Source organism: Oreochromis niloticus, linkage group LG13 (assembly GCF_001858045.2).
Source record: "Oreochromis niloticus isolate F11D_XX linkage group LG13, O_niloticus_UMD_NMBU, whole genome shotgun sequence".
Classification (NCBI taxonomy): Eukaryota; Metazoa; Chordata; class Actinopteri; order Cichliformes; family Cichlidae; genus Oreochromis; species Oreochromis niloticus.
Window position 1 is genome coordinate 7,434,757 of NC_031978.2, and position 19,919 is coordinate 7,454,675.

The window sequence follows — 19,919 nt, forward strand, 5'->3', positions numbered from 1 at the left end:
AGTTGTGATATCTCAGTCTGGAGCAAAGAGACCAACAGAGAAACAAAACTGATCACATTAAAAAGTATAAGTGAAATTGTAAGTATTGAATCAGCTCACCTGGGCCTTGGAAGAAGGAAATTCAATAAAAGACCCCGAAGAGAAACAATGGCTGTATTGATTTCAGCATATTAAACAAGCTGTGAGGTGTTGATTAATTACTTCTGCCAGTGAACCCCTTAATGACTTCATCCAGTCGCCGCGCTGCTAATTAACAAGTGATTAAAAAGGCAGGCGGAAATGTCTAATCTAGGCCGGTGGTAGAGCTCACAAGGAAGTCATTCTGCACTCAGTGCGCCTGACCCCCCCCCCCCCCCCCCCCCCACCCCAAAAAAAGCCCCAAGACAGTCGTCCAGGGACTAATTTAGCCTTTGTTCAGGTTGTGTGAATGGAAGTGGAGGGCTCTCTTGGGGAGAGTAACTGGAGAGTGACTCGTCTGCTCCACTGTCACTGTTCATTCAGTGAGCTGATACTGGCATGGCACTTGTTCGCTAATGATCTCGCAGCAGTGGGCTGATTCACAGCCCACTTTCTGGGTTGCTCCCTTTTCTGTCCCTTTCTTCTTCTGCAGCAGCAGAGGTTAACAGAACATGGGTGCTGCTGTGCTTTCATACGTCTATATTTGATCCACTTCGCTCACCAGTCTCATGCCCCTAAGTGATTCACAGAGGAAAGTAAATGACTTTCATTTCTTAACAGCAGAAACATGATTAGCAGGGCTGAATTTTTCAGTCTGAAATGCTCCAAATTTACTGCTTAATAAAAGAACATCCTAAAGCTAAAAGAAACAGTTGCATTAATCTGTTTGAGCCTCCTGTATGTTGCTTTATGCCTGTACTTTATACCCCAATAAACAAATGCATGGCAATCATGTGCTTTAAGCTGTTTTTGCCGACTCAGAATGGATTTTTCTCAGTTCTGCTTTTGAATACAAATGAGGGCATTGAACTTCTCAGTGCAGGTCACCGAAATAATTCAGAGCTGCTGCACTCAGCAGATGATGGGATTTCAAAATATGACAGCTTGAGTAAACATTTATTTTGTAGCCATTGTGCAGCACTGCTGTCCACTGTGTCGCCCCGCTCCGTGGACCTCTCACAGTCAGAATAAAATGGCAATGTGATGTATTGGCTTTCGCTATCAGCAGCCAGCAGGCCCTATGTAATCAGCACCATGTTTCTCCAGAGGAGAAGTGATTCTTCAAACTAGAGATCATTGTGCAGTCTGTGCACAGTCCAGGCTCTCCCTGGTTCAGTGTGGGTTTCACACAGATCTGATAAGCGCTCAGATGAGTGTAAATGGGTAATTTGCTGTCGCGGGAACCTCATTGCTCAGCAAAAACAGATTAATTTAATTCTAATTTGAGAGCGTTAGCAGAGCAAGGTGCTTTGACTGAACTGCTGTGACACTGTGACAAAGATGTGATTGAGTTTAATGTGTCCATAAATGAATAGATGCACTGTCTCAGAAGCAGTAATGTGAACATTAAAATGCTATCCACCCTCTGCGCTACTCTTACACTGTTAAACATAATCAACTTGAGACTTTCTATTCATCCCAGGAGTTACTCACTGAAGAAGTATTTTGTAATAACTTGCATTTTAATACGCTTTGTTGCCTTCAGCTCTCATTTTGGCAGCCCACAGACAGCAGACTGAATTGGCATAATTTCATGAGTTACCTTCCCCTTGTGGCTGCATTTTGTTCTCTGATTTCTGTCTCGATGTCAAACGGTACCTTTAAAAAAGATGTTTTTCTTACAGAATATGCTGTGCTGCTTAAATTCATATCCTAAAGCTAAATATTTGGGGTGTGAAACAGGTTCTTGAACATTTGACCAGTAGCCTCCTTAAATGTGATATTAGGGTTTAAACTGCTCTAAATGCACCATTTTTTTCACTCTAGGATCTGTGTGAGATCATTTAGATGGCATATCCTTTATAAGGTCCTCTCTGGCATTCAAACCTCCTCTTTGCAAGTGAAAGCCAATTCGAAGAAACCTGAACTCAAGGTGATGCAGTCCTGTGAAACATTCATTGCACCTCATGATTTTAGCAGCTTGTACAACCACTTTTAGCGGCAATGACATGAAATAATAAATTTCTCTATGACTTTATCATTCTCTCACATCGTTGTGGAGAGATTTGGGCCCACTCCCCTTTAAAGCATTGTTTCAGTTCACTGAGGTTTGTGGGGATTCGTTCCTCAGGTCTCAGCACAGCATTTCACTCAAGTTGAAGTCTGGACTTTGACTGAGCTTTGCAACAGTTTGATTCTTTTCTTTTTCAGACCTTTTGTTGTAGATTTACTGCTGTGTTTGGAATCATTATCCTGTAGTGTGACCCAGTTTTGGCCAAGCTTCAGCTGCCAGACAGATGGCCTCACATTTGACTCTAACATTATGAAACATATCAAACATTCCTACCATGGGACATTATTCCCGAAGTCTTGTGGTTTGTTCAGATTCAAGTGTTAACTGAGGCCTGTCGTTGGAGCTCTTGGGGTTTTTTCAGTTTCTCTGAGCTTTGCGCAGTTTGACATTGGAGTGAATCTACTGCAGGAAAGATTGTAGCACTGTGTTAACACACACTTGATCCAGACCAACAAACTACTAAAACTTCTGCCATTATAGAGGTGGTCATGCTTTCTGATGAACAACAAACCAAGTGCATTTGATTAGCAGCACCTGGCTGCTACTTACCATCCTAATTCTTATGGAAGCAGAAAGGGTGTACGTAGTTTTTCAAAACCTCTAGTGTAGCTTTTACATAGAAATTATTGTCTCAATGAATGAATTAACTTGTCTCCTAAACATCAGAAAGAGTAAAATAAGGACATCAGTATTTCCTGGAGTCAAATATAACATTGTATTTTGTCCAGTTAATAGTTAAACACCTCCCATAATTCTGTTATGGGATTTAACCCAGTTGTGGCTTTTGATAGCTGCGGTCCAAAAGGGGAAACTGCCACGCCCTTCTTCCAGCTGCGTCTCCAGTCATGCATCTGAAAACATAGAGGCTTCCTGTAACTGAGCACCAGATACAGATCAGACACTCTGCCATGAGTCAGGATGGCACAGTTTCTATCAGATTTCTATCTAGCATTGCAAGCACATCACACACATCTCCACAGGGAGAGAAGACCAGATCGTGGAAAGAGGAAAAATGGTGGTTCAGGTTGCCTTGGCAAACTTACACACAGTTATATTTATATTTGCTTTTCCAGATTCCCTTGACTGATGAAAGATATAGGATGCATTCCCAACTCATCACAATTCCAAATTACATAGAGGCATCGTATTGGTGACTGACAAGCTCTGAGTTTAAAACGGTATGAGTTTAGAAAACAAGCCTGATGTTTTTACATATTGCTGTTATTGCCAGAAACAAATCTCATGTAAAGAAAAGGCTTAACAAATTCTGAAAGGAGCTAAGCTCTGCATTTTCTGAGAAATACAGCTAAAAAGGGATGATATTCAGTTCTCCAGTAGAAATCAGTAATCTTAAAGCCCAGCAATCACGCTAGATTTAAACTCTTAAAACAACCTTTTTTACTCAGTTTAATCTGAGGTGTGACATACCTGAAAAACCATGCACTGAAACAGTTTGACTACATTCTGAAAATACTGAAAACAGTAGAATAGTCCAAGATGTCTTAAAAAATAGTGAAATTTCAACATGAACGACTTCTCTAAAGCCACCATATCATCCATACTTTTTCACTAGTGTCAGATTGTGTTTGACTAGACAACGTGAAAAAGAATAACAGTGTGTTTCCTTGCATTCAAAGTGGAATAATTTCACTTTTTTGGCTCGTGATGAATGTTTGATACATGGGACAACAAAGCACAAGTGTAGATCTGTATAACATATCCTATATGTGAAAGGTAAAAATAGCCACCCTGGTTTGTGGTACCATCCCTGTCTTGGTGTTTAGAATACGGACATGTCGAGCAAACCAGACACTGCACGCTCTAAAACATATCCAGCTCAATAGGCTCTTTATGGATGACTGTAATCTACAGAATGAACATAATGCTGTAAGACTAAGTCTACAAATGACCAGTTGAAACCATAAACACACTGGGAAAGTCCGTGGTGAGAAATTGAGTAAATATTGCATCATTTTTGAGATTTCTATACAATCCGACTTTTTTTTGCAACCAGAGGAGTCGCCCCCTGCTGGCCTCTGAAGCATGTTTAACCAGACACCAGTTCAGTTCTCCGAAAATTAAAGAATACCAGACACGTTCTATACTTTCACTTTATGACATAAAATCTGATCTATTTGGTTTACCATACTGGTTAGAGAACTAACCCCTTTATGGCCTTTTTAGCATCTACAGACTCTTAATGCTGTTTATCAGCCAATCATCTCTAAGAAGCTGTGCATTAATGTGAAATAAATAGATGCCTGTAAGCCCCCCCCTCCCCCAACCCTGAATGGCGCCGTTAAAACATTCACACATTACTAAAACACAAAGGCTCCAGCTTCTGTCTTCTTCTTCCTCCACTAAGCTGTCAACAGTGACACTTTTGGCTATCTGTGCTCCACTGAAGTGGTTCAGACTCACTTGGCTTAGTATCTAAAGGACTCTGCTTTGTTAACAGGTCTTTTCAAGTGGTCTAACATAGAAAGTCAGAGACTCTGCTCTTGAAGAGCTGACTTACACCCTGGAGGACGTGTTTTTGTTGGCTCTCCACAGAGGGGGAACAGAGCGAGTAGGTGGACGGGTGATCGAGAAATAGAAAGAGAAGTTAGGTGTGAAACTTACACTCTTCCTGCACGGTTGGCTGAAGAAAGAACCACTGCTGGCACAACCAACACAGAGCCCACAATAACAAAAAAAGCTCTGCTACTACTGATTAGACTCCATGTGTGGAAAAAAGGCTTACAAAGACAGAGCTACAAAGATATAGGCTGTGGTGAGAGGCAAAACATGAGGAGCAAAACAAACATACAAATCAAGGGTCGTATAACCGCACAAGCAACAGTTTTCAATTTCAATAAATCTGGTTGTAATTAATTACTTAGTGATCAGACTTCCTGCTGATATCTCACTTTAGTTTGAATTCATAATTTCCTCTGGCTATAATCTATAAACAGATTATATTTATGGCCAAATGGGGCAAATCTCAGTTGGGGGTATGCCACTTTGCTCTCTCGCTCCTTCCCTTTGTGTTTTTTAGGCTGAGAAAAATGTATTTGCACATAAAACGATCCTGTGGTGCAGCATTAGAGATGCTATAGTCATTAAAAAAATGAAATAGTGTTCACTGTGTAATTTTGAGTATTTTTTCAAAACAATTAAGCGATTAAAACGGCATAAAATGGAAAATGAAAATCATTATTTGGCATCAGGGGAAGCAAATTAGCATTTCTTTGCTTTCAGGAAGAACTTGGATGTTTGCCTCTGTCTCTCACTGTCGTCCCTTTCTTTCAGCAGGCCTGCCATCCCCTGTGTTATTTATGAAATGAGGCCTTGGCTGACATGCGGGCAGACACACAAAGCGTCGTTTAGCACCGGGTCATTTGTCACATCAGAGCATTCCTTGACACATGCAGGGAGGCTCCCTGTAATCTGTCAGAGTCAAATGTAAAGAGGCGACACAGAGCAGCAGGATCAGCAGACGCCCTGCTGTCAAATCGGCTCTGACCCTAAACCCCACATTGTTCTCAGTTAGCAAATTCTTGTCTGAATGAAAGCTGAGCCAAAATACTGTTTTGCATCATGTTGGGAAAAGACGCGAAGGCTTTTATGTCAAGATTATAGGAAAAGCAAAAGGTAAGCTCGATTTAAGATCACCAAACTAACAACAAAAATAGGAAAAGAAACTAATAATATACTATCTAACGACAAGGAGGAAGACAGAAGACAAGAAACATCAACCACAGCTGAAAAGGCAAAAGTAAAGCAGGACATAAAAACAGAACAAAACACATGATGGATCTGTTTTCTACTGAGTGAAGTGACCTGGAGGTATCTGCTGGTCTGCAGCAGGCTGAATCCTCTAAACACTAAGGAAAGGTGAGTTACATCTTTTATGACCTACTTTACCAGAGGATCCACTGAACCATCCTTTATGAAAGGAAAAGAGATCAAATCATTCCACAGTTCAAAGTGACGCACTGTCTTAAAAAAAAGCAGTTAATGTTGCATTTTCTAGTTCCTGCCATAACCTGCAGATATTTTTAAACGCACAGGTGAACTGTGAATGTTATGGTGCTCTGATAAAATCTGGTTCTCATGAGGCTGTTTGCCTTGTTTGAAGAACCAAGAGTAACACGAAAATTAAAAAATTAAGATCATGAACGCCATTAAAATGAAGGGTTAACTCTAACAAGTCAGTCTTTCTTTTTGTTTACAGACTTCTGTCTTTATTATGATTGCATTACAAAAACATTTTTTAAGAAACCACCTTTACAATACATAAAATGTCTACCTGGAAAAAAACTTTGTTTGACCTTTTTTTTAACTGTAAAAACAAAATATAGCTAGTACTTAAGGGCCAACTTAAGCTTCCTTCCTCCTTCAAGCTTGTTCTCTTTTAGGTGTCCGCTTGTCCTAAGCGGGCTTTCTGATGATCACTGTGCTTCTGCTAATGTCTCTCTGTTCCTTTGAAAATTTATTTGCTCTCAATTTTGTAGGCTCATTCCGAGATGGTCCATCCCTAGAGAAAGGAATTGTGAAATTATTCACCTGCATGTCTGCCCTCCCTTGTCTTTTGCCTCCTGGAAAAATCTGGCCAGTCACTCGCATTTCAGACCAATTCAGTTCAAACATTAGACGCTTCAGAACTTACCAGCAACATGGATCAACCTCCTTCTCCTTTCTGACACAAGTTGTCTCCTGTGTTAAGACCCTGAATTCCCCAGTTGCTAATAAATAAACCTTTTAAACTGGATGCTTAAGATTTAAGAAGGATGTTGTAGTTTCAGCACAGCAGGCATAATCCACTGTCATGTTATTAAAGAGGTTAGAGTAAACAGAATCTGATTTTCTGCACACCATTCTGCCTTGACCGCAAGACATTTCCCATCAAATTCAGGTAAAGTGAGTAGGAAAGACACAGAGACTATCACTGAAGGACACGAAAGGCACACGGTGAAAATAACTATAGGAGGAACAGGAAACTAAAGAAAACCATAGGAACTGTGATGTTTTATAACATACTGCATACTGCATAACATAGCCTAATCCAGAGAGGCTTATATTTCCCAAATTGGAAAACAGTTGTTGTGCTCAGATTTTTAAACAATACTGCATATTATCATAAACAGGTATTTAGAGTTTGAGCAATGTGTTGTCACAGGAAAAATTATTTTTCAGGTTTTACGAGCGGAAAAATGAAGGTCCACTAAAAACTGCAGCATCATCGGCACTGAGCAAGAAGTTGTTGGATTCAAAGCGACCAGCTTGTTGGTACCTTTCTGTGTGGAGTTTGCATGTTTTCCTGTGTAAGCGTGGGTTCTCTGAGTAATCTGGCTTTTTTCCACACTCTGAACACATGCATGCAGTTAGGTTCGTTGGTTAAGTGTAAGAAAATCGATTGGCTCTTTGATGCATATTTATCAATAAACTGTTTAACACATAACACAAATACAGTTACACAAGCTTTCTATCTATAAGGTATGGAGTCAAACTTTTACTATTCAACCAGCTCCAGAGAGAAAAATAGAAAAATAAAGAGCACCCACCATCCTACATGCGTCTCATAACCCGGAGCAACATCTAAAAGGATAAGATATCAATTTCCTGTTATTATACCCATATCTTTTCTGAGATTTATTTAATCTGCCTCATATTGGATTTCCCTCAGCAGTGCTGGCCTCCTTCCTTCTGCTTCTCCTGCTCTGCATTTACAGGCCTGTGGTTAACAGGGGCGTGTGAAGGATGTGCGTGTATGTGTATGTGTGTGTGTGTGTGTGTGTGTGTGTGTGTGTGTGTGTGCGTGCGTAGATGAGGGTTTATTGATTTCTGATGGGCAGTGGGTGTTTTATTTCCTCTTAACATGTGAAAGACAATTCCTGCTCCAGAAAATGGAGGTCTCATCTTCATTAGTACAAACCTGAGGGTGAGGCTCTGCTGTAGATCCAGGCCTTCAAGCAGGGATGTGTCCACTAGGGGAGGGGAAATACGACTGCTCCCTCTGGTGCTACCCACCACCACTGATGTTGGATGAGAACGTTAATGGGACCTTTTTTGTACAATGTAGTACAAAGTAGTGTGGTTTTAATGTAGCTGCACCCTGTTTATGTCCTTTTTAAGCTGATTTCTGTTTCTGCTCTGTTTTTTTTGTATATTTTAGATACAAAAGCTGTAATTTATCAACTAATATCGGCTCCCCCACTGAATTGAAAACCCTACATCATAACTTAACTTAAAGAATTCATTACTTTATTATTCCAACAGAGCACTTTGCTCTCAGACAGCAGGCTTTTTTGTGGTTCCTAGAGTTTGGAAAAGTAGAATGGGAGGCAGAGCCATCAGGCTCCTGTCCTGTGGAACCAGCTCACAGTTTTCAGGATATTTCAGATTAGAAATAAATCTTCCCAGCAGCATATAAGATACTAACCTGTTGCAATATTATCATGTTAATTAATAATCATGATCCAGTAAAATATATGACTTTGCATAATGAGAACAGGCCCAAGAAAATACATACAGACAAAAGATGCATATATGTAGACTACATTTTATATGTTACTTACTTCATAAAGGGACAAAATACTTGTTTCCCCACTTTGCAAAAAGCTATTTTTATGTGTATAGCTGAAACCCACTAAAAAAGGAGGAATGTGTTACTGTATACTGGATTTAAATGCCACATCGTTTGGCAAACTGCAGATATTTGACTTGCCAGATGCTTGATGGTGACTTGAGGAGGTTTGGGGACAGCAGCAGCAAACCCTTATCTACCATCCTATGAAGGATTAAGCGATGTGTTTGAAGGATGTAGGATTTAACAGGGGCGATAACAACAGCAACAACAACCTAGAAATGCCTCATGAATCAGTAAACAGGCACAAAAATGCCACCAATGGCTGATGTCTGGAGGCGTTTCTCCAGCCTTCAGTCATCCAAGCGGCAGAGCAAATGATGGAGAGGAGAGGATCAGTGAAGTTAGCCGGAACCGAGACAGGAAGTAGGGGCATCAACCTTCAAAATAAAACACATCTTGCGCAAAAACTTGATAAGCAAGTTTGAGGAATAGCTTATAATGATATCATCAAAATATTACTGAAGAAATATTGTGGGTATAACTGTATTTTTAACCCTTATTCTATATTTTATTTTTTGTCTTGTTTTGATTTTATTTGTCTGTAATTATCTTTTAAACTTTTTGTTTTTTTAATTCAATTTATTTTCAGTAAATACAGTTTAGAGGCAGGATTACATAAGTTTACTCTTTGTCATACTCTTTTTCCAGTATGTAAACTGATCGGTATAGTGTTGTTGATGGCAGTTCAGTATCCATTTTCTTGTTTACCTGTTTACAATGCTCTTTTGTTACTTATTTGTTTTTTTTATTTTTATTTTACATGTCTAAAATCAATCAAAAAGTTTAGTTTGAATTTTATGCACTATTCGTTTTAATCTTTTTAAATGCTCATATTGTAAGGGATACTTGTCGGGGGGGAATTGAAAATCAGATCAGCTTTTGCACTAAAAAAGACTTGATTCACAGCCAAGTGAACACCCTAGTCTATAATTTTTCGACTTTTTTAACCTCTATCTTATTGTCTTATTTTATTTTACTTTTTATATAATAATGATAATAATAATAACATGTTTATTTATTCCTATTATAATTTAGTCTCCTTGGCTTGTAATAATGATTGATTAATAGATTCACTGAAGAGTTATCCTTGTTCTTTCAGTTATCCTGAAAATGCAGCTTCCCCTAACGGAAACCTTTTTGGACCTCGCCTAACTTTATGCACTTTTCAGATAAACAGATCAGTCAAAGTATCAGTAACTATCAGACTACTTAGCTGAGGGGATCCCTGCCAGGGGTCGGTTCACTTTGCTTCAATTTAGCTGCGGGACAGCCGTGAACAAACGCCGGTTTTTGAGTTCCGGGGGTTGCGCTTACCTGAGAAGCAGAGTGGCAGGCAACGGTTTCCGCTCGTGCCGTGTTGTGATGGCTAGCCGTGGTCGCTAGCAGGGCTAGCTAGCTGTATGACTGGTGTTGCTGCAACATTGAGAAAGCGGCAATTAGCCAGTAAGCAGGCTACGCTCACTCGTCTGTTTTTTTTGTTCTCTTTTTAAGACAGTTCGCCATCTCTGCTGATAACACATTATGCGCTGGGTGCTGTTGTAAGGTGAGTGTCACACAGCCTCAGGAGTTTCACATGTAAAGTCGTTAGCCTGGAAGCTGAATCATCCCGGTTAGCGGTGGACAGCGGCGCAGACTACTCCCTGGATTCCCGAGGAATTCCACTAATTTGTCCGTGTTTAAAACGTGTTTAGCGGGGTCTCACTTTCAGGTGGTGCCTGTTGTTGCAGCTTTTGTTAACTGTGTGATTGAAAGGGTTTGTTTTAGTCTAATGTCAGTGCTTCTCTTTCATTATTTCATTGCAGAAATTCACATTTTATTATCAAACATGCTAGCAAATAGCCCCCCCCCCGACACGCCGTGTTGGCAGCATTAAGTGTTGCTGCATTCTCATACATGAACAAAATGCTCTGCAGATAAACTGTCTTGTTGTAACATCTGCAGAGCTTAAGCCAGTGATAACGGAGCAGCTGCTTTACGTAAATTGCATCTCTATAACGTTTAGTATACTCCGGGCTTTTCTGTGTTTCTCTACCGACTGTGTCTTTTTTCCCCCATTTCTTTTGCAGGAAGAACAGCAGATGGAAAAATGATATTTATACCCAGTGGATTACTCATCACGCCTTTTGAAATTGTGGAGTGCTTTTCTCCTTAGCATCATGCGTTTCTACAAATCAAGCCTAGTCTCCTGCTGCAGAGATTTCACCTCCTTGCGTTTGGATTTATCCGCCAGTTTTTAAAGACGGTCCTTATCTTCTTCTTCTTCTTCTTCTTCTTCTTAGTGTTGTTCTTGTTATTATTTTTTTAAAAGTGCTTCCGGTAAAACATTAACTATGTGTCTATGCGGGTTGGATATGCTCAGATAAACACAAGCGTGAAGTCGTGCGAAGGGAAGCCCAAAGAAGGAAGTCCAGGACGGGATAGGCACGCAGAAACTACCCCGCGTCCCAAAGAAACATGGCCTCGGTGTGGAAGAGACTGCAACGTGTGGGGAAGCATGCGTCTAAATTCCAGTTCGTGGCTTCCTATCAGGAACTAATGGTGGAATGCACTAAGAAATGGTGAGTTTTTAGCGACCACATTGCTGTCATTGAAGCCTAGTGAAAAGTGTGTGTGTGTGTGTGTGTGTGTGTGTGTTGGAATGCCGATCTTGTTCCTGGTGGCCATAATTCACACACACTCACACTCACAGTCTCCTTGGTGTACAGGCATGTCTGTATGCAGGGAGGAGCCCGGCTGGCTTGTAAAATGTTTCTTTTTTTCTTGTGTATCGATGTGGATTTGGTGCAGTAGAGAGATTTCACTTCAACCAGATGTGCTGGCTTCACTCCCCTTCTCTTCCTCCGCTCACTCCTCTGTTGATATTCTTGAGCAAACCGCTAGCAGCTCTAGGGATGCTTTTGGGAATCTCAGCTTGACCTCCAACCTCACCATATATACAAATTATTAATATAACTAGTTAAGTCTCATTCACAGGAAAAATCTAATGGTTAATGTAAACAGTCACATAAATACAACTCAAAAGCAGTCTAAGTTGATGAACTCAGCATCCAGATCATATACTAAGAAAAAAATGTTGTGTGTCAGATGAAGTGTACATCTGACACACAACAGTCTGACACACTGCAGTCTTTAAAAGGGGACCTTTTAAAAGTGACTTAAACTCTTGATTATGGTTTTTACACATGTATGTACAGAGATGAGAGGGAACCAGCCCAAGCCGAAAACCAAGCAAATAGCTAGGAAAGTCTGCAGACATACAGAGTGATGTACATGATTTCCACAGCGAGTGATAAAACATTTAGCTGCTTGTCAGAGGCATTATTAAGTAGCAGATCACAGTACTCTGATAAAGGTTTAACAAAAGTAGCAGAAATCAAGTGTTTACTCCTATTTGAGAAAGAAACAAGATAAGTTAAGATTTAGTCTGGACTCCAGTATTAGGTGTTTTAAATGCCAAGCTCTGATCTAGACCATTTGAGTTTCAGCCCTTTGTGCTGTTTTTGCTTTTTAGGATGATGAGGTGCTTTTGCCATTAACAGATGCCAACGAGAAGTCATTAATTACAGAGTTTCTTAAAATTAAATGCACTGCTTTTCTTTTTGTGAAGTTGCCAGCTTTAGTGCACAGGAGTGAAAATTGTGTTTGAACAGTAGAGATTTAAAATGATATTAATTGGTAGTGTAAATTTATAAATTTACATGTAAAGACAAGAGACATCTCATACTATCAATGTTCTTAATAGATCACTCATTACATGAGAAGAATAATTTAACCAGAAGTAATACTTTCTGTTGTGTGTCAGCTTTTAAATGGTGCCTTTTGAGGTGTGTCCTTCACAAGCCTTGGCTTATAGGGCTTGTTTTTTGTTTATACACTTAGATATGTACATTTTCACTTGTGTGTAATCATACTGGCATCACCACAGCAAGAATGCTGGTTATTGAATTAATAATTAGACTGTTTTGCAGGCAGGTCCTTGCCCTCCTGGCTTTAAAACCATACTAAGACATCCATACCCTTAAGTGACACGAATCTCATCCCTGCTTCTTTTAGTCAGATGTGCACGCTGTTAGAAATATGACAAAAATGATCTGCACACTCACATACTCTCCAATAGTAACATACATGCAGTGTTTTTAATCAGTTAGTATTGTTTAGTTTTAGTTTAGCAACCTGTGTTGTGGTTGTATGCCAGAAATATTTGAATTTATGAAAGAGGTGGACGAGCTGTGCTTTTAGATGTGGAGATGAAGTGGAGAGATAGGTAGATACGTGCTACAGTTATGCCTGCAGCTGTGTGCCCTGTAACGAGGGAAAAGCTTGGGCTTGTAAGGTAAAGATGTAGCCTGCAGACACAGATTCTCAAGTAGCGTGCCGTAGGCGTGACTAACACAGCCCCACAGAGCTTCGACCTGGGACAGATGTTAACGTGTTGGAGAAAGGAATGACAAAAATGTACCTCTCTTCCCAGAGCAAAGGGTGGGTGGGCTCAGCTCAGTGTCAGTAGTACACTTTGTTTTGCAGTCTTGAGAGGCGCTTTCATGTTATGAAATGCCAGAAATGTGTATACAGAGCCATTTGTTGTTATATAATACAGTTCCTATCTATAGTTAATCAGCACTACAGTGATTTATTGATCCTTAGAGATCAAGTGCTTTTGCATTTTGCTCAAAGCTGTTAAGATAAGTTGAACCCACATTCCTGTGTTACAGCAGCCAAAATTGTAGACACAATCTGTAACCAAACTGCTTAAACAAAGCAGAAAAGCTCAATAAAACATAATATGACAAAGGAAATGAAAATAAAAATTGCCCTGAAAAGGGGCTACATTTCTATATAAAAGCTACTTTTGGCTGCTGTTTGGCACATTAAGAAGCTCCACGTCTTTTGATTTGGCATATTTACATCAGACACTCTTCCTGATGAAAGCCCAAATAGATTTGTTTTTGTGTGCCCCAAAGAGGTTTTAAACCTGCCCAAACAGAAAATCCCCCTTCCAATACTGTAATAAAATCATAAATATGTTTGGGGTTTTTTTCAACCAGCTGCTTTCTTGTATTTGTGTATAGGCATATGAAACGTTATTGTGTGTCAGATGCACCAGTTTTTGTCAAATTAGTGTATCAGCCCATAGTTCTTTTTAATTTTCGTAATCAATAACAGGAAGAAAAAGGCTGAATGCTTACTTTGTGTCAGTACTCCTGCATGTGCCTGTATGTACACGTGTGGGTGATTTGTGCTTCGTGTGAAATGTAAAAGCATTTAAAATATTCAAACGCTCAGTAGAGTAATCTCTACGATCTTGATAACTGGACTTCAAATAGTCACTTCAAGGATGTTTTCCTTCGTGTTGAACTCCTTTGCCTCAGGCTACTTGCTGCTTCTTGTCATATGATCTTTGGTTGAGCTTGAATGATCTTCGAATTTTATCCAGAATACATGTTTTAACTGAAAGTTTGTACACATTTTCCATTGTGACAAGTTTTTATATAATTGAGTGTACTTCTATTGTCTGATTTATTTATTTATTTTTAAATTTTTGTATTTTTTTTGAAGTGTTTATAAACAAGTTTCTCTTTGAGTGGAGTTTAACTTCCTCAGGCATAAACCACATTTTTTGTTTATTAAAATATCAGTAAATACCAGTGATATGAACCAAAAAGCACATAGGAAGAATGTGGACGTGTGATATAGGAATGGTCTTCGTGAGTAATTTATTAGTTGTCTAAGTCTTTATTCCTTGAAAGTCTAGGAGTAACCTTTGACTGTCTTTTCTGAACTGTGCCGTTTCTGTCATATTTCAGGCCTGCTTGTAGAACAAAATGACTAGGTTTGCATCAAAAGTTGATGAGGGTGGGGTCTGCCTATGCAGCTATCATTTTTGTTGCTGTTTTTATTCACACTGATTGATACTGAGGTGCCAAAACCCCAGTTAAACAGGTGGGAAAAATAAACTAAAAGTCAGGCAGCATTCAGAAACTTGTCAAAACTAAGTGTAATGTAATGGAGTTCCATTTAAAAATTGTATATGTGTGTATATAGGAGCCATTTGAAAGAATTAATAGTCATATCATTTAAATGTGGTTGAAATGTACCGAAGGTCAGATTAGTTTGTGGAGTTCAGTCTCTGCTACCCAGATCTTGCAGTAGAGTTCTTCTTAAATAGGTTGGAAAAACATTATTTACTTAAATCACTCATATGCTTAAATTTTAGTGTCTATTCACTAATTTCATGTATTATTATGTTTTCATGTTTTGAGAATTGTGTAAGAGTTTAGGGCATCTGAGGATATTGATTCTCTTGTCACGTGTTTTTATCATCCACTCAACTAGTCATACTGATATGTCTGCTTTTTTTCCCTCTACAAAGGCAGCAGGTGAGGTCACAGTCGGCTTAAAAACAGCTTTAGCTGCCTAAAGATATAATCTGTTTATTTGCACACTGAACATTTTATTATTTTTACTGGTTTACCCACCATCAGATGGGGGAAGGAAGTAAAGCCATAATGCCTCACCAGACTACATTGACAGAAACAGTAATTTAACCTTTCATAACATGGGAGGAGTTCAAGTATTGCTGCCTTGAATTTTTATAAAGTTTATTGTCTTATTGACTTTGGTTATTTAGCATATTAGTTTGCATCCAGAGTAACATATTAAAACACAAAAATCACACAAAGTGTAGAGAAATATCTGTTTTCTGTGAAAGACAGATTTTTTGTGAGAGTCTGGGTACCTTCTTTCTTACTGTGGCTCCCAAATCCTGCAGACTTGCAAACTGTCGACTCTTACATGTAGTTTTAGTATTTGGTTCACAAATGCCTTCAATGAGTTATTCCTGATTGTTGGACAGGTGTTGTCTCCTTTCTTGCTGAAGGAGAATATGGAAAGTGAGCTTTTGAGGTACATTGAGAAAGGGATATAAATTCTAAATGTCTTCTGAAATCATGTCGTTAAGTTCTAAAGCATCAATCTATTACACAGCCCTAATTTGTCGTCTGCTTTTGTCAGTTGAATTGGTGATACAGCCTGTGAAAAAGTGTTCTCTCTACCTGTTAAAACCAACTACATCAATCATTTTACACTTTTGGATCATTTTCTGTGTGGGAAAGTTTGCTGAACATTCATTTAATTTTTCGTCATGCTAATGTAAGCAGAAATGTGTTGGATGGAGTTTTCTTTCCTGTTGTTATATTTTTTTTAAGTGATTTCAAGCCTTTATCTGTGCCCTTGTTGCTCTATCTGATTGATCTCTGCAGCTCAGGAAGTTAGAACATCACTCACACAGCCATTTCAGACTGCAGGATCAATGCTGACAAACCATTTAAAATTTAATGAATACACTGTTTTTGTTTGCCAGGGAAATGAGACACCATTCAGTCTTGCAGCAAGACTGTTCTGTCTTTAGATGAAATATTTACATTAGTATTGCTTGCTTTTCATTCAAAGCAGGTAATTATGATGCGTAATAAGTGCCAGGAAGTTTGTAACTTATAATTCTTTTAGGGAATGTTTTTTAACATGTTTTTTTTGTGTGCTTTTGTCTGTGAATATTTATGAATGTAGATGTTTTGTGGCCTTTTGGAGGCTTATATGTGCTTGGGACATTTCTCTGACGGCTGATAATCTATAATTTTGGTAATCTCCAGGTGACAACATAGAGTAGCTTGGAGACTTTCACACGCTCACTAATCAGGTGATGTGACCTGGGTGGGTTAGATCATTATTTGCCTTATACTATATTATAGGTTGTTCAGGCTCTCTCACTTTCTCACAGTTAATCTCACATTAATTGAGTGTGACATTAATTTGCCCCTCTGTGTGCTTTTCTAAACCATTGAGATTAACAGCTTTTCTAGCAGAAAACTTGGTATCGTAATGGCTGTAAATTTAAGCTTTTAATCAGCCAGTTTGTGTTATTTCAGACCCTAAATATACGAAGCATTACCTGGATGAGTACAGTAGGTCTTACAGACCCACACAGAAGACGTGGGAGTTGCACACTGCAATCAGCACAGAGACATTATTGATTACATGGTTGGTCTGTCTTGCTCATGTAAGCATGGCTAATCATCACTTCTTCCCTCACGCCCACGTGACATAACAGCTTCATATCAATCAAAGACTGCACACATACCCTGAAGGCATACGTCCACACATTTATAGGAATTTAGACATTTTGAACACACACAGACACTCTTATCAGGTAAACACAGAGACAAGTGGATTTTCCCATCTGCTTTGGGGAGACAAGGGGTCCTGCTGCAGATCCAAGCAGCAGAAGAATTTATCATAGAAAGCACTTTATAGATGCTTTGTTTTTCTGGCTTTCAGTGGGCATTTGGTGCAGATGACTATGCAAGCATGAATAGACAGTCAAGGCATGGCTGAACATGAGATACCTTTATTTGACAGAAATCTTTGTTTTTTTCTGGTTATTGTTGACAATTTTTTAAGCAGAAGTGATGGCTGTGTGCATAAATTCCCCATTAACTTTATATCAGCCACTGGGCCGATTGCAACGCATTATATAGCTGGTTAACATCCATTGCTTGCTGTTTAACCCCTAGGGCACAAACCCCTCTACTTGATAACTTTTTCTTGGCTTCCTTGATGCAGCAGCGTAAAGTGTCTCATGAATTTTCTGAATAGTGATAAAATGTTTTGTAATTCGGTGTCACTGAATTAGGCAGTAGAAACTGGTACAGCTTGACAGTTTGGTGGTTTTTCAGGTAGGGCTTTGGATGACAAGATGAAGAAATCATGTGGAGATTTTCATAGCTCTTTATGAATTCTCCTTATCGTGACTTTTTTTGGGGGGGATGGATCTGGAAACTGACTTTGACTGTGTGTTAGCACAGTCAAAGTCAAACTCAAATACGTCGTCTTTTTTTTTTTCTTGGCTAGTATTTGGTAGAACTTGGTATAGGTTAAAATTCAATCACTTTTAATAAGTGGATGGTCACAGGTTAACAAAACTGGTTAAAGCAATAATGTTATTCCAGTGCTCAGGATTTTCCTTTGGTTCATGCTTTATTATAATAATTATTATCATACATTAATCAGGCTCTTATTGTTTGAATCAGTTTGTGATAGAGGGCACTGAAAAGAAATTTTCATTTGAAGCGTCTTTGTAAGCGTGAAATGCAGTGGAAGCAGTGTTCTTAACACAGTTATTATGTACTTGTTGTGAAATGCGTGAAGTGTAGAAATGAATTCCACGGTTGAAGCATCTGGCTGACAGCTGACTAATGGCCAACCTTTTCAGTGGAAATGACCAGCGTGCATCACGCTGTGACATGTTGTCTTCTGCTGAGCGTGTGTGCATTATGGCGAGCGTCCATCTCATTTCTCTGCCAGAGAAACCTCTTCCTGCCAACTTGTCTGACGTGGCTCTCCATTCTCTTTAAATCTGAAGGCCTTGACAGATTCCTGAGTATAACTTTGGCACCGGTAGAGGGTTTTTATTGCCAGGTTGTAGTAGAGAGCTGTCATTTCTCTTGTCCGGGAATTTTGGATGGAACCATAAAATCTGGATTGTCATTATGTTTGAGGTTTTGGGGAAAAATAACTCTGTCCTTGGATTGAATTTACTTAATTGCAAACATCTCCTTTGTTTTTGTTTCAGTTTGCGATCCATGCTTGTTTATTTAGAAACAAACAAGTAAAATGTAAAATTATAGCAAATGTAAAGCAATTTTTATGTTTAGTGCTTGAGCTTTTTGTCATTTGAAGTTTATCTCCTCTTTTTCTAATTATGATTCTTCTATTTTCTTGCCCCAAACCCACTGATGTCCTCTGGGTTAGCTTTCACAGTAAAATGACTGCTTCTCTCTCCATTTATTCTTTCATCTCCCTCCTCTCTCGATTACTTCATCTTCCTTCTGTCTGTCGCACCTCAGTTGTTTTTCTTTTTTTTTTCTGTGTTTTTGGGGGGGAGGCTTGCTTTGCAGTAGAATTCACCCAAGTGTTGTTGTTCTGTGCTGCAATCATGAGACAAAAACAGGGCATTTACACACTCCTCCTACACACACCAATAGACATGAAACATTGCAGGGTTGTGAAGTAGTCAATGGGGTGTAAAATGTGATGAAAACTCTGCTGGTGTGTTTCACTTCGCTGCTGTCATCCAGAAAAAAAACACACAGCCCTGAAGACTGCTCATCATTTATCAGCCTGCAGAGCACTGCTGCAGCATCTGCAGGCTGATTCATACTGTGTTTGTGTCTGGAACTGTACAGTTCGTACAGTTTTAAAACGCACTTTTGGAAAATATAGTTGAGGTAGGTGGAATTTAGGATCCTCTCTTGCAGTACAAAGTGGGTTTTTTTTCCCCCTCTGGGGTTCTTTGGATGATTTGCTTCATTGTCCAATCATAGCACCCTGTGGGGTTGCCAATGACCAATGCCATAACAGCCAGCGTGGTGCAGCAGAGGAGGTTAATGTGCAGTCAAACACACTAAACTCAATAGTCTGTGGGTAAAAGAGAAACACACCTATTGGAAGTTTGTCACCTTCAGCATAAAGCTACATTTACATTTTGACATGCAGTGGTGAATGATTTAGCTTTACCATAATTAGTTAACATAAGTGAATCGATGTCGGCTGAACAGTTTCAACAATATTGGGTCACAAGATTCATTTGGTGCACTTGGGGATCGAAGGCTGACCTGTGTGGTTGGATCCAACAGACAAGCTGTTGGAAAGCTGAAAGTGGCAACAGTGACAACGTGAGCATTAGAACTGGACCACGGAGCAATGGCAGAAGCTGGCTTGGTCTGTTGGATCACATTTTCTTTTGCATCACATGGATGGTCAGGGTTGTGTGTTTGTGTCTGTCGCTTACCTCGGGAAAACCTGGCACCACGATGCTGGTGGAGGCAATGTGACGCTCTTGGCAATGTTCTGTAGGGACACCTCGGGGCCCTGCCATCCTGCCATGTGCATGTTACTTTGACATGTACCTAAGCATTGTTGCAGACCGTGTACACCCTTTCATGGAAACGGTATTCCCTGATGGCTGTGGCCTTTTTCAGTAGAATAATGGGCCCTGCCACAAAGCAAAAATGGTTCAGGAGTGGTTTGAGGAGCACAACA

General features: G+C 39.5%; 1 protein-coding gene across 5 annotated transcripts in view; it reads left to right on the top strand.

The window, feature by feature from the left end:
- Positions 1-9,858: 9,858 nt before the first annotated feature.
- Positions 9,859-19,919, top strand: part of ehbp1 (EH domain binding protein 1) — a 159,240-nt gene continuing 149,179 nt past the window's right edge. Inside the window, exons 1-3 of one of the 5 annotated variants that reach the window (XM_019366884.2) lie at positions 9,859-10,365; positions 10,889-11,064; positions 11,182-11,380. In XM_019366884.2, the coding sequence (XP_019222429.1) occupies positions 11,277-11,380 (104 nt within the window). In that variant the 5' untranslated portion in view covers positions 9,859-10,365; positions 10,889-11,064; positions 11,182-11,276. Of the gene's footprint in view, positions 10,366-10,888; positions 11,381-19,919 lie in introns of all 5 variants that reach the window. The other 4 variants (XM_003438236.5, XM_005473669.4, XM_005473668.4 and 1 more) reach the window with 4 other exon arrangements.